Below are 14,814 nucleotides of genomic sequence, written 5' to 3'. Positions count from 1 at the left end.
TGAATTTAAATGCCCCCCATGCTCGTTGACACAAGTGCGGCATCTTAGTAAAAAGTTGTTCATTGCTGCTTTGAGAGTTGCGACAGGAATAGCCGCGATTGTTGCCCGAATGGATTGTTTTAGTTCATCCAAATTTGTTGGTTTTGTTTTATAAACTTCTTGTTTACATAAACCCCACAAGAAAAAGTCAGGTGCAGTAAGGTCAGGCGACCTGGGGGGCCAACGAAATTCGGAGTTTCTTGAAATCAGTTTATGGGGAAATTTTCGTCGCAACTCTGTCATAACAGTCTGGGCTATGTGAGACGTTGCCCCATCTTGTTGAAACCACACAGAGTTGAAAGGAATTCTCTTTCGGCGTAGTTCTGGATAGAAAAATTCTTTCAGCATTTTCAAATAACGGTCTCCAGTAACCGTAACGGTGTGACCATTTTCTTCAAAAAAATAAAGCCCGACAATACAGCGTGAAGAAACCGCACACCACACTGTCACGCGAAGAGGATGCAATTCCGTCTCGTGGAGTATCTGTGGGTTAGAAGTACTCCATATTCGACAATTTTGTTTGTTCACATTGCCGTTTAAATCGAAATGGGTCTCATCAGACATGAAAAGGCAGTTTAACATGTTTTGGTCTTCTTCCACCATTTGCAGGATCTTCTGGCAAAATTCCAAGCGAATCGGCAAGTCTGCTGCATTCAGTTTGTTAACCATTTGAATTTTGTAGGGAAATAACTCTAAATCTTTGTGCATTATTGTTTGCAAAGACTGTCGGCTGACACCAAGTTGAGCAGATAAGCTTCTTGTTGAAACCTTTGGATTGCTTTGTATAGCTGCAGCTACAGCAGCGATCATTTCCTCCGTCCGAACTGGTGGGTTTCGATGATAAGGCCTTCTTGCGACTGTTCCTTGCTCAGCAAAATTATTCTCCAGTCTCATTATGGTCCATCTGCTCGGGGGATCGCCGCCAAACATCCGCCTGTACTCTCTCTGTACCAAAACTACGGACTCCAGTGCGTGATAGCGGCGGACTATCCAAACTCTTGTTTGCGTGTCCCAGTTATCCATTTTAATAAATTTTAAAGATCAATCTGCAAATTAAAACAAAAATGGAACAGATAACTTAAAAAGAAAAAAAGTTATTCAATTTTTTTTTGGTAGCGGCTTTCATCAGCCACCCTGTATATAAAATATGTAGATCAGCGAATTACTTTTTGAGATTCAATTTTATCTGTTTTGATTAAAGTGTGATTATAAACGAAATAAAGCATTGACCTAAGCTAGCAGAAGTACCGTTTGGCTTTAACACTTTGTGGCTGGATAGTTGATAGAAATTGAGATTTTTTTCGACCGGCTTTTATCACTACCATTGAAAAAATATCAATTTCAAAATTAAAACCACTGACAGATACGCATTTCTATTCAATGAAGTTTTCGAGCTGCTATTTAAGGCCCTATGCAATTTATCCTTGGCTTGAATTCCTGCTGTGAGTGACTGAATTACTGAATTTTTAGCTGTTCTTCTTCGCATCCGAAAAACAAAATTCTCCGCCAAGCACAAGCTCATCTGTTTGATAAAGGAAAGACGTTGCAAACGCTTAAAAATATTCCCAGCAATCCCATGATTAAGATCTGTTGTTCTCGAGGTTTTTGGAACGATGATTTTACAGGGCTATCTAGCGTTTATTTATTAGAAACTTTCTTTTACATAACTAGGAAATTTGCACATATGTTATTAAAGTACATTTTTTAATATTTTTTAAGAGTAGGGTAAGCTGTGAAGCAAGCATCTTGGTTTAGGGGAACGTGGCACTGATTTCACTGCTTAATCTTTTCGAGCAGCAAAGTTTGCGCCTCATTTAGGCTCTTTTTTGCTCCTTTCGCAATTATTTTCTCCAGGTTATGTTCACTTATTTTACTGCTTAGTCGGCAACGAAGATTATGCTGAGAGTCTAGCAGAATAAGTCGAATCAGTTACGTGACTACATTCAGCAGAATGGTCTTTTAGTCATTCTCTAGCAACTCCTAACAAACATTTTTCATATCTTTTTTTATTCTGTGGATGGAAGGTACAATTTTAAACACATTTATAATCGGCAGTTAATCAGGTAGAAATCCACTTCTTATACCATTTTCAGGTTTTATATTGAATCGCAATATATTGAATAAGGGCAAATATTGATCTGAGAGGTCAACTCCTTTCATATATTTGTTATACACTAATACACAAGTTGGCTTAATTATATCATGACTAGTCTTCTTGTTTTTTCCCCCTTATTGATGCCATGGAGGCGTCTTTAATAGTTGACACCATTCAGACAAGCCAGCCCTTCCAAATAAGAAGATTGACCTCTTCCTTCCGTAACCCCAATTTTCCCTTTTTGTTCCACAGATTCTTATTTTATTTTTCAACAATATTTCAGCCGTAGACACTATTGTAGTAATTATCTTCATAAATGTGGTACCACGAACCAAAGTATGTACACAAGCCTACAAAATTGACAGGATTGTTGCGTGTAATTTTTTCTCCTCACCTGAATAAATTTTAAGGTAGCATATAAAGTCAGTCTCGCTTTAGCTAACCATCCTGACTGAAATTCCATACTTTGTAAGTTTTTGAGAATTTTACGTTCTGAATTTTAGACATCTTCTCCAAGGAATCATTGCCTGATCACGGGACAACTGCTGTCTGGGTGTATAAATCGATTGAAATTTTGGTAAAAAATAATCCAAAAGGGGTTTCAGTTGTGAAAGTCTGTTGCTAGAAACTGGATTTTGCAAATTGTCTTTAAAATGGAGAAACGTAAATATTTCTTCGAAGTACTTTCTTGACATAATCTTTGAAAATATAGGGGCTTCTAGTAACGGATCGGTTGACCTACATTCCCTCCAGTGTGTCTTTCGTGTTTCTCCCATTATAATTATTATTCCCAGAAACGGTTTTATGTCAGTCCATTTTAAACATTTACCACAACTTTCAGATAATTTTTCAGTCTGTTGATGATACAGATTTGTTTGCACCGCAAGCAAATCGAAAAAGTCGTTACCGATGATTAACTTTGTCACTTCACTAATACTTTGTGGATTACTACATTCAGCAGTTACACCTGGCACATTCTTCTGAAGAAATAGAGGAATTTTCTCCAATATCATAACCGTTATCTTTATTTTCAGAGTGGCACTCAATAATTACGGTTTTCCGTCGTTTTGTTGGTCTGATATTTCTATCATCTGAATCAGAACTATGTTCTGAAAAACTAGCATTTGATAAATTACAAAATTTTTTTTTCAAAAAGTTCGCAATGGACCATTTCTAAAAATTTAAGAATAACGATTTATACATCGCCTCCTAACTGAAAAAATGTAAAACAACTTGATCTTACCACGTTCCCTTATAATCTGAGACTTTCTCCATAATATATTTACAGTTTGATTGTAAATGTAACGAATACAAATCGTAAACATTAACCTCAACGATTCCGGTCAACAAGTTAAAATATTATATTATATATCTTTCGTATTGTCATTTCGTAGTTTAGCATATCAATCATATCAATTTTATGCTCTTTATTCATATTGACCATCACGATATTAATTGCGGCCTTCAGAGAATGAGAATGAGGATATTCATTAGTTTCACGCTGAACTATACCCCAAAAATTTTCAGCCATCCAAACTTGTGTCGCCATGAGTTTATGTGAAGGAGCAGTGTCTTGCTGAAAGATGTATGGGCTGTCACCGCGTACACTATTAACACTGGCTTTTACTACGGTCTCTAGAACCTCGCGATGTGTATATAGCAGAATTCACTCGAAATCCTTGCGTGAAGAAGGTGTGGTGTGGCATGTCCTTTGTTGCTCGCTGCACCTAAAACCATAACAGTGGGTGAAAACTTAGCATGTAAAAACTTAACATAGCCATCTATATTAACATTTCTGTCGTCGGCTTTTGGTTTTGGTCAACATTTTTTTCGTCAGAGCATCTCAGGCGCTTCAGGGTGTTTAATTTTGCTTAGAAGCTGTTTTGATCGGGTAGCAAGTTGTTCTCGTGTTTGCTCCGCCATAAACTGTCTTCTACGCATATCGTAGAATTTATACTGGAGATCTTCATGGACAATTCGACGGATAAGACTCTCAGAAACATAAATCTCCCTCACAAGAGCCTTTATTTATTTTGCAGGGTCCTCGTCAATGATCGGTTGTACTTGTTGAATACATTCCGCGAATCGGACAGTGTTAGAACGTTCCTGATGCTTCCATTTCACGGCGAACCTTATGAACGAGTGAAAGGGCGCACTTAAGAAAATTAGATATTTTCAATTCGGTTTTATTTGTACATATAGCGACGATAACTGCATGTCTCTTCATTTCGGGAATTAAATTGTGGTCCTCCATGTCTTATTTCAAAAATAATGGATTCTGAAAGTTATTGCCACATACATACATATATGCATGTGCTCAAATAGCGTATGCATCCTGTATATTTGTAAATATGTATTTACAGGACGTCGAAGTCTATGGTGATTTAAAAGAGTTAGAAATAGAAATGCGTACGAGCGAAAAGGATAGTTCCCTACGTACCATATATCTTTCGAGAGACTTAATGAACGAAGACATTTTCTTAGTTGTTATTTGGGAGGCATTTCTGAACTCTGCATAGATTACCATTGTTGTAGTTGTGAACGAATAAAACATTTGACTATAATTTTTACATAATACTGCGAAAGTGAAAATAGCAGTACCTACATTAAGGGGGGAGATACATGTAAATGCTTAAATTTTCCTTGATGTTTGTGATTTATTTTTTTTATTAAAGAGTCATTATATGTTTTTAAAAATTGGCATGTATTTTGTTTAAATATTAAAATAATACAAAAAAAATGTTTTGATTATAATAATTTAAAATGGCGGGTATACGTGAAATTCTTCCTATGAAGGTCGGAGCGAGGCTTTTTAATCGGCGGGCATTCTAGCATCGTTTCTAGTGATCTGAAAACGAAAAAACAAACATTTTTGTGTTTATTAATGTCATAATTTGTCGGTGAACCTAAAAAAATTAAAAATTCACGAAATACAATGCTTAAAAAAAATAAAATGAATTTTGGCCCTAATTTTTCATGTTGTTTTGCTCTAAAAAAATTATTTTCTCAAAAAATTTTTGGAAACTTGTAGGTTCACATAGAAAGTAATATCATTAGAAAGATGTGTGCAAAATTTCAGGAAGATCGGTCAATAACTTTTTGAGTTATCGTGTACGCCGATTTAAAAAATGTAGTTTTGAGAAAAAGGCATTAAAGTTTAAGTGCATGAAAATTCAATGATTATAGTGGCTTACCGACTAATCAGCAATTCCAGCGCCATATAACAATCCTTCTGAAGCTTCGTACAACTCATTTTGTTCAATTAGTTGCTGTTGATGTGCTTGACGAGATTCTTTAGAGGCTAATGAGCTGCGGGGATTTTCTCGGGTCACTCTCTGTTCGTCCATTTTTTTGGCGTATGATTTGCATTGCCGGCCTACTATAATATCTGAGCAGTTCATTATTTGTAGTATTGATGTGTATCCTTCATTGAATAATCCAGCAGCAATGTATGAGACCATTTCAATGATTTTTGACCCCGAATGTAGGTGTTTTGGAGCGAGACGCCAAACGGTAGAGTTGAAACTCTCATTTGCATTTTGCGTATGACCACCCAAACATCTTTTAAGCAAGTCATCTCGCGATAAATCTAAAAATATTGGCTCTACATGCTTCTGGATATCTGGATGTAGTGGTGCAGGATGTTTAAAATCTTCTTTAGAAGCTTGGGCTTTTTGCCATTTGCACCAGCTGTCGGGACCAGGTGGACAGTACTCATGTTTTGGTTCGTAATCCGTAGAGCACATATGATAGTAGGTGGCCATTACAGCCTTTTTCATATCCTCGAGGTTGTTTACATTCCTACGAATAGCAAGCCCGTAGTATACTGATAATTTATTGATGAGAGCTTGCGTCAACTTGCCTTTTCCTCCGAGTTTATAATCTTTCGTAACTTTTCGGAGGCGAGTACCCATCCTCTTTTGCACGTGGCCAATACACTCACTTTTTACTACCGGAAAATCGTCGCCATATGGATTTACATCGAGAATTCCTTTAAATGTCTTTGAATCTCCATCTCCTATGTAATTGCCGTACTTCACGCCAAAAAGTTTTTCCGATCTCACAAACATTTCTTTGATCGATTCGACTTCCATTACCCCCGCAGAACCTTGGTGATTCTCTTGACAGTCTGGCTGGTGTTCTTCATACCATTCATTATGTTCTGCAGTACCTTCTCTATTTTTCCATAATGTACACCCTAAACAATAGCTAGATTTCACTATTAGATCAATAACCTTACCACTGTAGTACCCAATGAGCGTTGTTACACCGTATAAAGATTTGAAACCACGTTTTTTCCATGAGCCATCCCCTGATACTTTTAAATCTGTAGCTGGCCTGTCATGTTTTCTATTTTCTACTTTTTCTTCCTCTACAGCTTTTTTACAGCACGATTGAAACACGGATTGTGAGGCGTTATGTAAATGCACAACAATGTTATTATATGCAGTTTCACTCAAGCCGTCACACATGTCCATAAAATTACAAAAGATATTAATCCCCTCTCTGGCGACGCCCAAAAGACGCATGACAAATACAATCCTACGGTTAATTTCAAATCCATTATTAATAAATGGCCCTGAGTTGATATCTCTACGACCGCAACGACATAATAAAACAATTTTAAAACCCAATCCGCGATTGCCAGCTTCCTCAAATTTCACTGTCTGATTACACTCGCGACACACAACAAGTTCTGATAACGCAGTAAACACCGTAAAAAACTCAATAAACTTATAACAATGCGTATTGTTGTAATGAATATCCTCACTAGTAGAACTAGATAATTTTCTGGCACTAGCACTCGATTGATCGGCTTCAGCACGTTTAGAATACTGATTTCCCTGAAATTTACGTTTTGACGGGCGTCCTGACCGCTTTGATGAATCTTTATCTCCTTTAGGATACGAACTCATTTTTATATTTATTTGATTTCAAAATCGTTACGTACAGGATGAGGTCCAAAACTTGACTGAACAAAACTAACAGAAACACAGACTCTAAGAGCAACACCGGTTTTGGCCGGAACTAATATACGCTTCAGCAGCTTCGAAAATGTCTAATGCTTGTAATTTGTTAATGAAAGTATTTTGAAACATTTGCCTAGTCACATTTTTACCAATAGAAAGGTTAAAAGGAAACGGAATTTAAGAGACAGGTAAAAGAGTCGGCCGCTGAAGTATAACCCTCCCAGCGCTCGAAGGCAAAGAATAGAGTTGTCACGGTTTACGCTCTATAATATGAGAAATACTGAAAATTATGTTCAAAAAATTTGGTAACATATTCTGAAAGGTCTATACTAACATATTACATGTATCTCCCCCCTTAAATACTTGACCGACTAATATCGGAACGAACGCTATGTAGGACTGTGATATCATCCGCAAGGGGACACTCATGAAATAACAGTACATTAGAAAGTTTTTGACACTCGCAGAGCTCTAAGGAGAACCCTTAAGGCGTGGTCAACACACCAAGTCACTTTTCGTTTCATAAGCACAACGAAATTTTTAAATAAAGGATAGTCATGCAAAAATTATACTACATATAAAAATCAGGTCTTAAGAGGGAAAACGTTATGCTGTGCAATTCAATATACCTTAAGCTGCGTCGATATTTGATAATCGTCAAGAGGCTGAGACTTGTATGCTTGCAGCTATAGGAAATAATAAGCACAATTCGCTAAAGCTGAAATGATTGTACCTAACCGCTGAGCAATTCGAATGATGCAATAGCATTCTTGTCACTTTTTGAACTTGATGCATTCCCCGATCAGCAGAATATGCACCAATCTTGCTTCAAGGTAGTAATCCAATCATGTGCCAATCTTCATAATCAGTTGACATTACATTGTTCAATTTAATCCATAATAGTAGAGTTTAGTAGAATTTATGAATGTGCCACAGTTTTTTTTTACAAGCGTTACATCAGTCAAAATGGCTTAAGTTCTATTATCTTTTTATTGACAGCGCACTAACAGTAATCGTGAGGCTCTAAAAGAAGCTGGCGAGACAGAAATTATCTCAGGAATCGGTCGCATTGTGCCACATGCACCGCATAGGAATTCAAATCAGTTCAATGAGAAGGAAGTAAGTTTGGATATAATAATAATTTAATGTGTGCTTAGTACTCACTTTATTAGTTTTATAGTCTTAATTTTATATAAATTGTTATAATCGAAAGTACTTTTGTGTTGACAGCAGACCAACAATTTTGAGGGACCTAATGACGACGATGTGAGAAAAGAAGTTCTTGAAACCGAAAGTGCCCCCGCATTTGCTGCTCTTAATAAGACTCAAGTAAGCCTTTTTTTGTATCAATATAATGCTAAAAGTTCATTAAAAATTCAGTAAAGGTTAACATTGAAAAGTAGTTCGTAACAATTGTTACAAATTATCACATTTTGGTGTTCATGTAACCAAAAAACTTGCCATTTTGAGGTAAAGTTGCACGTTTTTACTGGATAAACTTTTACTTGCAAAAATTCGCAAGTGGGAAAAACTGCTGTTCGCAAAGTAAAAACTAACACGAATTAAAATTCGCGAATTGCAATTGCTAATGGAATGTTCGTCATCTGACAGCGATGATGATGAAATCATATGATGATACCGAAGCTCGTTATTTTGCTTCTATTGGCTTTATTTTTTTTTTTTTTTTTTTTAATTAATACGATTTAATAATTTTAATACAAGTGAAAAAATTTAAGTTTTTGTCATTTTTCGTGCCAACAATTTAATAAGCTGTTCGCAAGTTGTTACTGATTAAGCGTTCATGTACTTTTTTTGATATTTTCCTTTTTGAGAGAGAATTCTCAGAAATTCAAAAATTTTTTTTTTTTTGCTTATAAATTTCTGCAACATCTCAGGAATATTATCCTAAATTTTCAAGTCGATCCGAATAAAAGTTTCGGAGACACAGCCTTCGGAATGTGTGCGCTCCAAGCCACTTTTATTGTTACTCAAAACTTTAACACTAAACCTACCGGTATTTTATGTATTCCTATTCCTACCAATGTGGGTCAAATGACCCGTCTTTAAAGTATTATATATATTATTGTATTAAGATCACATATATTTCTCGGTAAAACCATTAGCAAGAGAAGAGTAAATCTTGAAAACTACATTCGATGTATTTTTTAATAAAAGTCGTGAAGGCAAACGACGATTTAATAATGTTATTTCTAAGAACTTCTGACAAAAAGTTTAAACTGGGTCATTTGACCCGTCCATGGTAGGATTAGTGTTAAACGCGTTTTTTTGGAACCGTGTTTTCAAAGTCGGTTGTCAAATGTTCTCGGAAACTACTCAACCGATTGATGAAATTTTACACAGGTGTTGGAAATACAATTTACTCGTGCTTGAACGAAGGATTTTGTTTTTTTTGAAGTGAAAACTTCTTTAGAATCGTTGGGAGTGATTTGAGACTCGATGGAACGAAAAAGCGACACTCTTGGCTACGAAGCGTTATATGTTGTTATACGTATATGTGTGTGGCTGCGTACTGCTGAGCCACGCTAGTATAGTGAGTATTGTAGTATGTATACTACACTGCCTATTACTTGCTTTGGTGTTTAGTTCAAGCGTCATACGTATGTATGTTTGTATGTATGCTAGTACGTATGTGTACGCGCCTGCGTATTACGGAGCCATGGTGAGCGAGAAGGCATTATGTATACCTATACTACACTACCTAATACTTGCTTAGACCAAGCGTCCTACGAATGTTTGTGTGTATGTTAGTACGTCCGAGTAATATACGCGTTACGACGCTCATAACAGCAACCGCGTGTGCTGTATTGCGTCCGTATTTTTATGTTCGTAAATATTTTCATTTTTAAATATTTACCGCAATTATGCCGAAAAATAATGCAGAAAAGTGTCGTGAATATCGACAGAAAAAATAAAGTATACACCAGAAGTATCGCGGATACTTAGAAAAGATTACGATAAAGTTCCAATGATTTTAAGTGGCGATTTTAACGTAAATTTTGCATTGGACACAGCGGTTCCTTTAATTGACTTTCTCAATACAACATTCAATTTAAAAATGTGTAACAATCGCACTGAATCGACAACACGATCAAAAACAACAATTGACGCGGTATTTCAAAGATATGTTGACAACATCGAAACCAAAGCATTTGTATCATATTTTAGCTATCATAAGCCACTCATATCATTTGTTGAAATTGAAAACATTGAGGATGAATAAAATATGAACTTTATAGCAATATTATAATGAACCTATAATTATCCCGCTCCTAATGCTGCTTTCGTCTCATTCTCTCTCAGTTTGTTTTACGGAAGGTTTCACTTCTATCGCGTCTAACCGTTAGACTGTTATTATTATTTTTTTTTAATTACAACTATTTAAAGAAAAACAAAATGTCAGGCAAATTTGACCGAAATTTTAATTTTTTTGGAAAAATGTCTGCCAAAATTCCCATTTTTTCTTTTTTTTCTTTCCTTCGTTCAAGCACGAGTTTATGGTCTTAACTAAAACACTTATTTTTGTTTTTTCATTTTTGATGAGCCTGTCAGGAGTTATGCTGACAACGCGTACGCACCTTTTTTCGAGGGATCACCGGAAATGACGTCACAATGGAGGAGTTTTAATTTTTTTTTTTTTAAAATTTCAGAAATTATTCTTTAAATATGTATCTATAAGACAGAAAAAAGTTTGAATTAAATAAATAATTTTTTACATAGAAAAAAAAAATATATTGAAAATAGGCCTGTTTTTACCCGACGAAACCCATGTAACCCCTTAAGTTAACGGACCTAATCTAAGATAGGCAATTGAATAACAAATTAATATTTTTTTTTTCTCGCAGGGCAAATCCAAACCGGAAAACAAGAAAGTCACAACAACGGACAGTCTGTTGGATGATAGGCAATGCATAATTTTGGCTGAAATTTATAAGTCGCATCCTTGCCTTTGGAATGAAAATGACATCGCGTATAGGTTCGGAAATAGACGCAACGAAGCATTAGAAGCTGTTTACACGGAATTCAATGCCAAAACTGGATTAAACCTGGCACATCTTGATTTGGAGAAGGAAGTTTTTCGTTTGCGAAAAATCTGTTCAAATGAGAAGAAAATGAAAATCGCAAGCAAACTGAATAAATTAGTTTATAAAACAGCTTGTACTTATTATGATGACATTGCATTCCTCGAGGTCGACGTTCCGCCTTTTGAGTGCTCAATATGTGAAAAATTGTTACCTGGTTTAGGTCAACTTAAAGTGCATTTAGCTTCTCACGATGGTTCGCTACCATTTAAGTGCCCTATCTGTGGACATGGATTCCAGATAGGGTCCAATTTAACAGTTCATTTACGAAGGCACGCTCAAGACTACATGTATAATTGCGAAGTGTGTAATAAACCTTGCGCTACATCAACTGAGAGAAAAATCCATATGCGTTCACACACAGGCGAAAAACCTTTTGTTTGTTATATGTGTGGTAAAAAGTTTTTAACATCATCTCATTTGTTATTACACACAATGCGACATGAAAAACGGACACGTCATAAGTGTAAATTTTGTTCGAAAACGTTCTATGAAACAGGAACCTTAAAAGAACACCTTTTGGTACACAACAAATTGCGAGACAATATCTGCAATGTTTGCGGCAAAGGATTTAAAAGTAAAAAGCAACTGGGACAACACAAACTTATTCATGATGCAGACAAAAAATATGTATGTAAAGTATGTGGAAAACGTTTTGCGCAATCCGCCGGCCTTTGTGGACACATGAAATCACACGGTCCCAAGTAGTCTACGTAAAGCACCGAAAGCACAAGTAAAAGTAAAATTCCTACTGAAGATAAGGGTTGGATACACTCTTAAGTATTTTTGAATGCTTAACTCAATTTATGTGTACAATAAATAAATTTTATAAGTTTATCATAGCTTATTCATATTAGGCAAAGTGTCGATAAGGCACTTTTCTTATTAAGCCGTAAGAAATAAATTGCTTACAAACGTACTACATAAAACCTTGACTTTCTCCGATCATAGCTAGTGGTTTTTGTTGTTGTAGCAGCTTGCTAATTCCTGTAAGAGCAATGTAGTTTCCGGTTGTCTTCGTCTAGTTGATCTAACGGTAGGCCCAGGTAACTGGCTGTTTCGACAGGTTGGGTCCAGAGGGAGAGGTATGTTAGGTGAACAAGTGAAAAGGTAGTTAGTGCGGGGTGCTTCACATACTGGACATATGTTTTTTGGTATGAACGTAGTTACGCGGGTATCCCGTGGTAGCTGGCGCTCTTCAGCTGCTGTGAATGGTAATTGGAAGAAGAAGATGGTAAGTGTCTCTCGATGAATGCCATTCAGCGTATGTCTAAACGCTGTTTGGTCCAGTAGTTGTCAGTTCGTTTTATCCTGGATGTCTCCCCAGTAAACTAGCCCTGTCTAGAGCATAGATAGCACTTGTTTATCAACGAATTTCGTGATTTGACAAATAAACGCAAATTTATTGCGTTGAAGAATAAGTTTAATAGTGGTTTTGATTTTGTACATATACAGGCAAGAACGATTTTTGCGACTAAATCAAAATACAAAATATAATGAATTTAAAATGTATTGATTAATAATAAAATAATTTTGATTTCATAACTAAACTAAACCCTTTTTAATTAAAAAACAAAAAAAAAAAACAAAAAAAAAACGATAACTATTTCTATCATATATTTAAAAAAAAAAATTGGAAAAGTAATGAATTACAATCACAATGAATAAAAAGCATTAGCGGCTAGGCCATCAGCTTTACCTAACATAAGTATTTATATAATAATATTCGTGTATAATTTAGATTTCAAAATACAAATTAATTTTGTAAATAAAGTGTATAAAACTTTTAATGTTTTCTGCGTTTACTTCGGACAGAAGTTCTTCTATTGTGTGGCTTGATATTGATTGTCTTATTGAATGTAATGCTTCACAATTTGTAACGATGTGTTGGATAGAAAGTGTCTCTTCGTTGCAGAATTGACAAACGTGGTTTTGTGGGTTGTTGTTTTGAAAGAGGTTGCTGTGGGTCAGGCGTGTATGTACAAGCCGAAAACGGGTATAAATAATCGTGTTTCGCCTTGTGGTTGTTGCTGGGAAGATTGGAGGGTTGAAGCTTGGATTAATGCATTTATAATAATGGTTTATGTTTTGCCATCGTTGTAACATTTGTTGTCGATTTGTTTTGTTAGTTGCGTTTTTTAGGTAGACCTTGTTAAAACTGTATATTGTGTGTAACGGCGGCTTAATGGCAAGTTTTGCTGCTGCGTCACCTTAGCAGACGCGTATTTCAATAAGGCTAGGGATCCAAAACAACTTGATTTTTTCAGGGTTTGATAGTAGCGTATCTCTGATTTTAGATATCAATATATCGTTGATATATCATGTAATCAAACATTTTATTTCTATTGCACAATCAAAACTTATACATACACATAGTAGAAAAAGTCTGCGTTCACCTATGCAAATATTCTTTGCATTAGAAAAAGTTCAAAACAATAAATATTTCAGAAATTTTTTTTAATGAGTTTTATTTAGTTCACTTAAACGTAACTATCACACATATTTCGCTACCAATAACAAAATCAAATTTAAAATGAGATCACATAAAATTAAAAAGGCCATTCAAACTAAACGGAAAAAGTTTGCGTTCACTTCAATAATAATAAAATAAAAGGCTTAAGATCATAGAAATGTTTTAAAATTTATAGCTAGTTGGATATCCACACCTTTTTATGACTTCTAGAAGGCGTCTTTGCATTGATCCAACTAGTTTGGCTGTTATTTCTGGACTTATGGCTTCCCATTCCTCTTTAAGCGCGTTCTTAAGCATTTCCTTGCTAGTTATTGCAGGCTCTCGTATTTTTTTTTCTAGAACGTCCCATAAGTGCTCAATGGGGTTAAGGTCAGGTGATTACGGGGGTGTGCGAAGTTGTTTTGGAACATTATCCAACAACCACAACCTAACAATCTCTGCTGTGTGTTTCGGGTCGTGGTCCTGTTGGAAAACAAATATTTCACCGAGTCCCAGTTTGATTGCACTTTCTCTCAAATTCGTTTTTAAAATATCGAGATAATCATGTCTGTTCATTATCGACTCAATAAACTGTATATTTCCAACGCCCGAACTAGCCATCACCCCCATATCATGGCACCTCCTCCCCCATGCTTTACCGTAGGTACCAGATTTTGCTTTCCAAGTGCCGTTCCGTTTTTCCTCCAAATAGTTTTACGACCTTTTATCCCGAAAATGCAAAACTTGCTCTCATCTGAAAAAATCACACTATTCGAAAACTCAGGTGGCTTGTTTACGTATTCCTTGGCGAAAGCCATCCGCTTAAGTCGATTTACTCGCGATACGAAGGGTTTTTTTTGGGCCACTCTGCCGTGAAATCCGATTCTTTTTAGAATTTTTCTTACTGTATCTGGATGTACTTTCTTTTGGTATTTTACCTCTATGTCTTTTGAAATTTGGCTTGCTTTTAGTCGTGGATTAGACTTCACAAGCATAGTTATGTTGCGTTCTTCTCTTTCCATCAGTTTTTTGGACGCCCAGAACGAGGCTTAGACTCCAAACAATTCGTTTGCTTGAAGTTGTTTATCACTCTTTGGACCGAGGAGTATTGCGTCCCAACAATTTTCGCGATTTCTCGATAGCTCTTACTTTTTGCTA

The 14,814-nt window shown here is 35.9% G+C and overlaps 2 protein-coding genes across 5 annotated transcripts in view; one reads left to right on the top strand and one right to left on the bottom strand.

The window, feature by feature from the left end:
* Nucleotides 1-12,123, top strand: part of LOC129239668 (zinc finger protein 761-like) — a 31,905-nt gene extending 19,782 nt beyond the window's left edge. For 2 of the 4 annotated variants that reach the window (XM_054875350.1, XM_054875348.1), the window contains exons 6-8: nt 8,104-8,223; nt 8,335-8,433; nt 10,968-12,123. In XM_054875350.1, coding sequence (XP_054731325.1) covers nt 8,104-8,223; nt 8,335-8,433; nt 10,968-11,912 — 1,164 coding nt within the window. In that variant the 3' untranslated portion in view covers nt 11,913-12,123. The remainder of the gene's footprint in view (nt 1-8,103; nt 8,224-8,334; nt 8,434-10,967) is intronic. The other 2 variants (XM_054875349.1, XM_054875353.1) reach the window with 2 other exon arrangements.
* Nucleotides 1-14,814, bottom strand: part of LOC129238300 (uncharacterized) — a 44,413-nt gene that overhangs the window by 25,569 nt on the left and 4,030 nt on the right. Inside the window, exon 5 of the mRNA XM_054873343.1 lies at nt 5,333-6,676. Coding sequence (XP_054729318.1) covers nt 5,333-6,676 — 1,344 coding nt within the window. The remainder of the gene's footprint in view (nt 1-5,332; nt 6,677-14,814) is intronic.

Source organism: Anastrepha obliqua, chromosome 2 (genome assembly GCF_027943255.1).
Source record: "Anastrepha obliqua isolate idAnaObli1 chromosome 2, idAnaObli1_1.0, whole genome shotgun sequence".
Lineage (NCBI taxonomy): Eukaryota > Metazoa > Arthropoda > Insecta > Diptera > Tephritidae > Anastrepha > Anastrepha obliqua.
The sequence above is the reverse complement of the archived record's forward strand: the minus strand, read 5'-3'. Positions and strand labels throughout refer to the sequence as shown.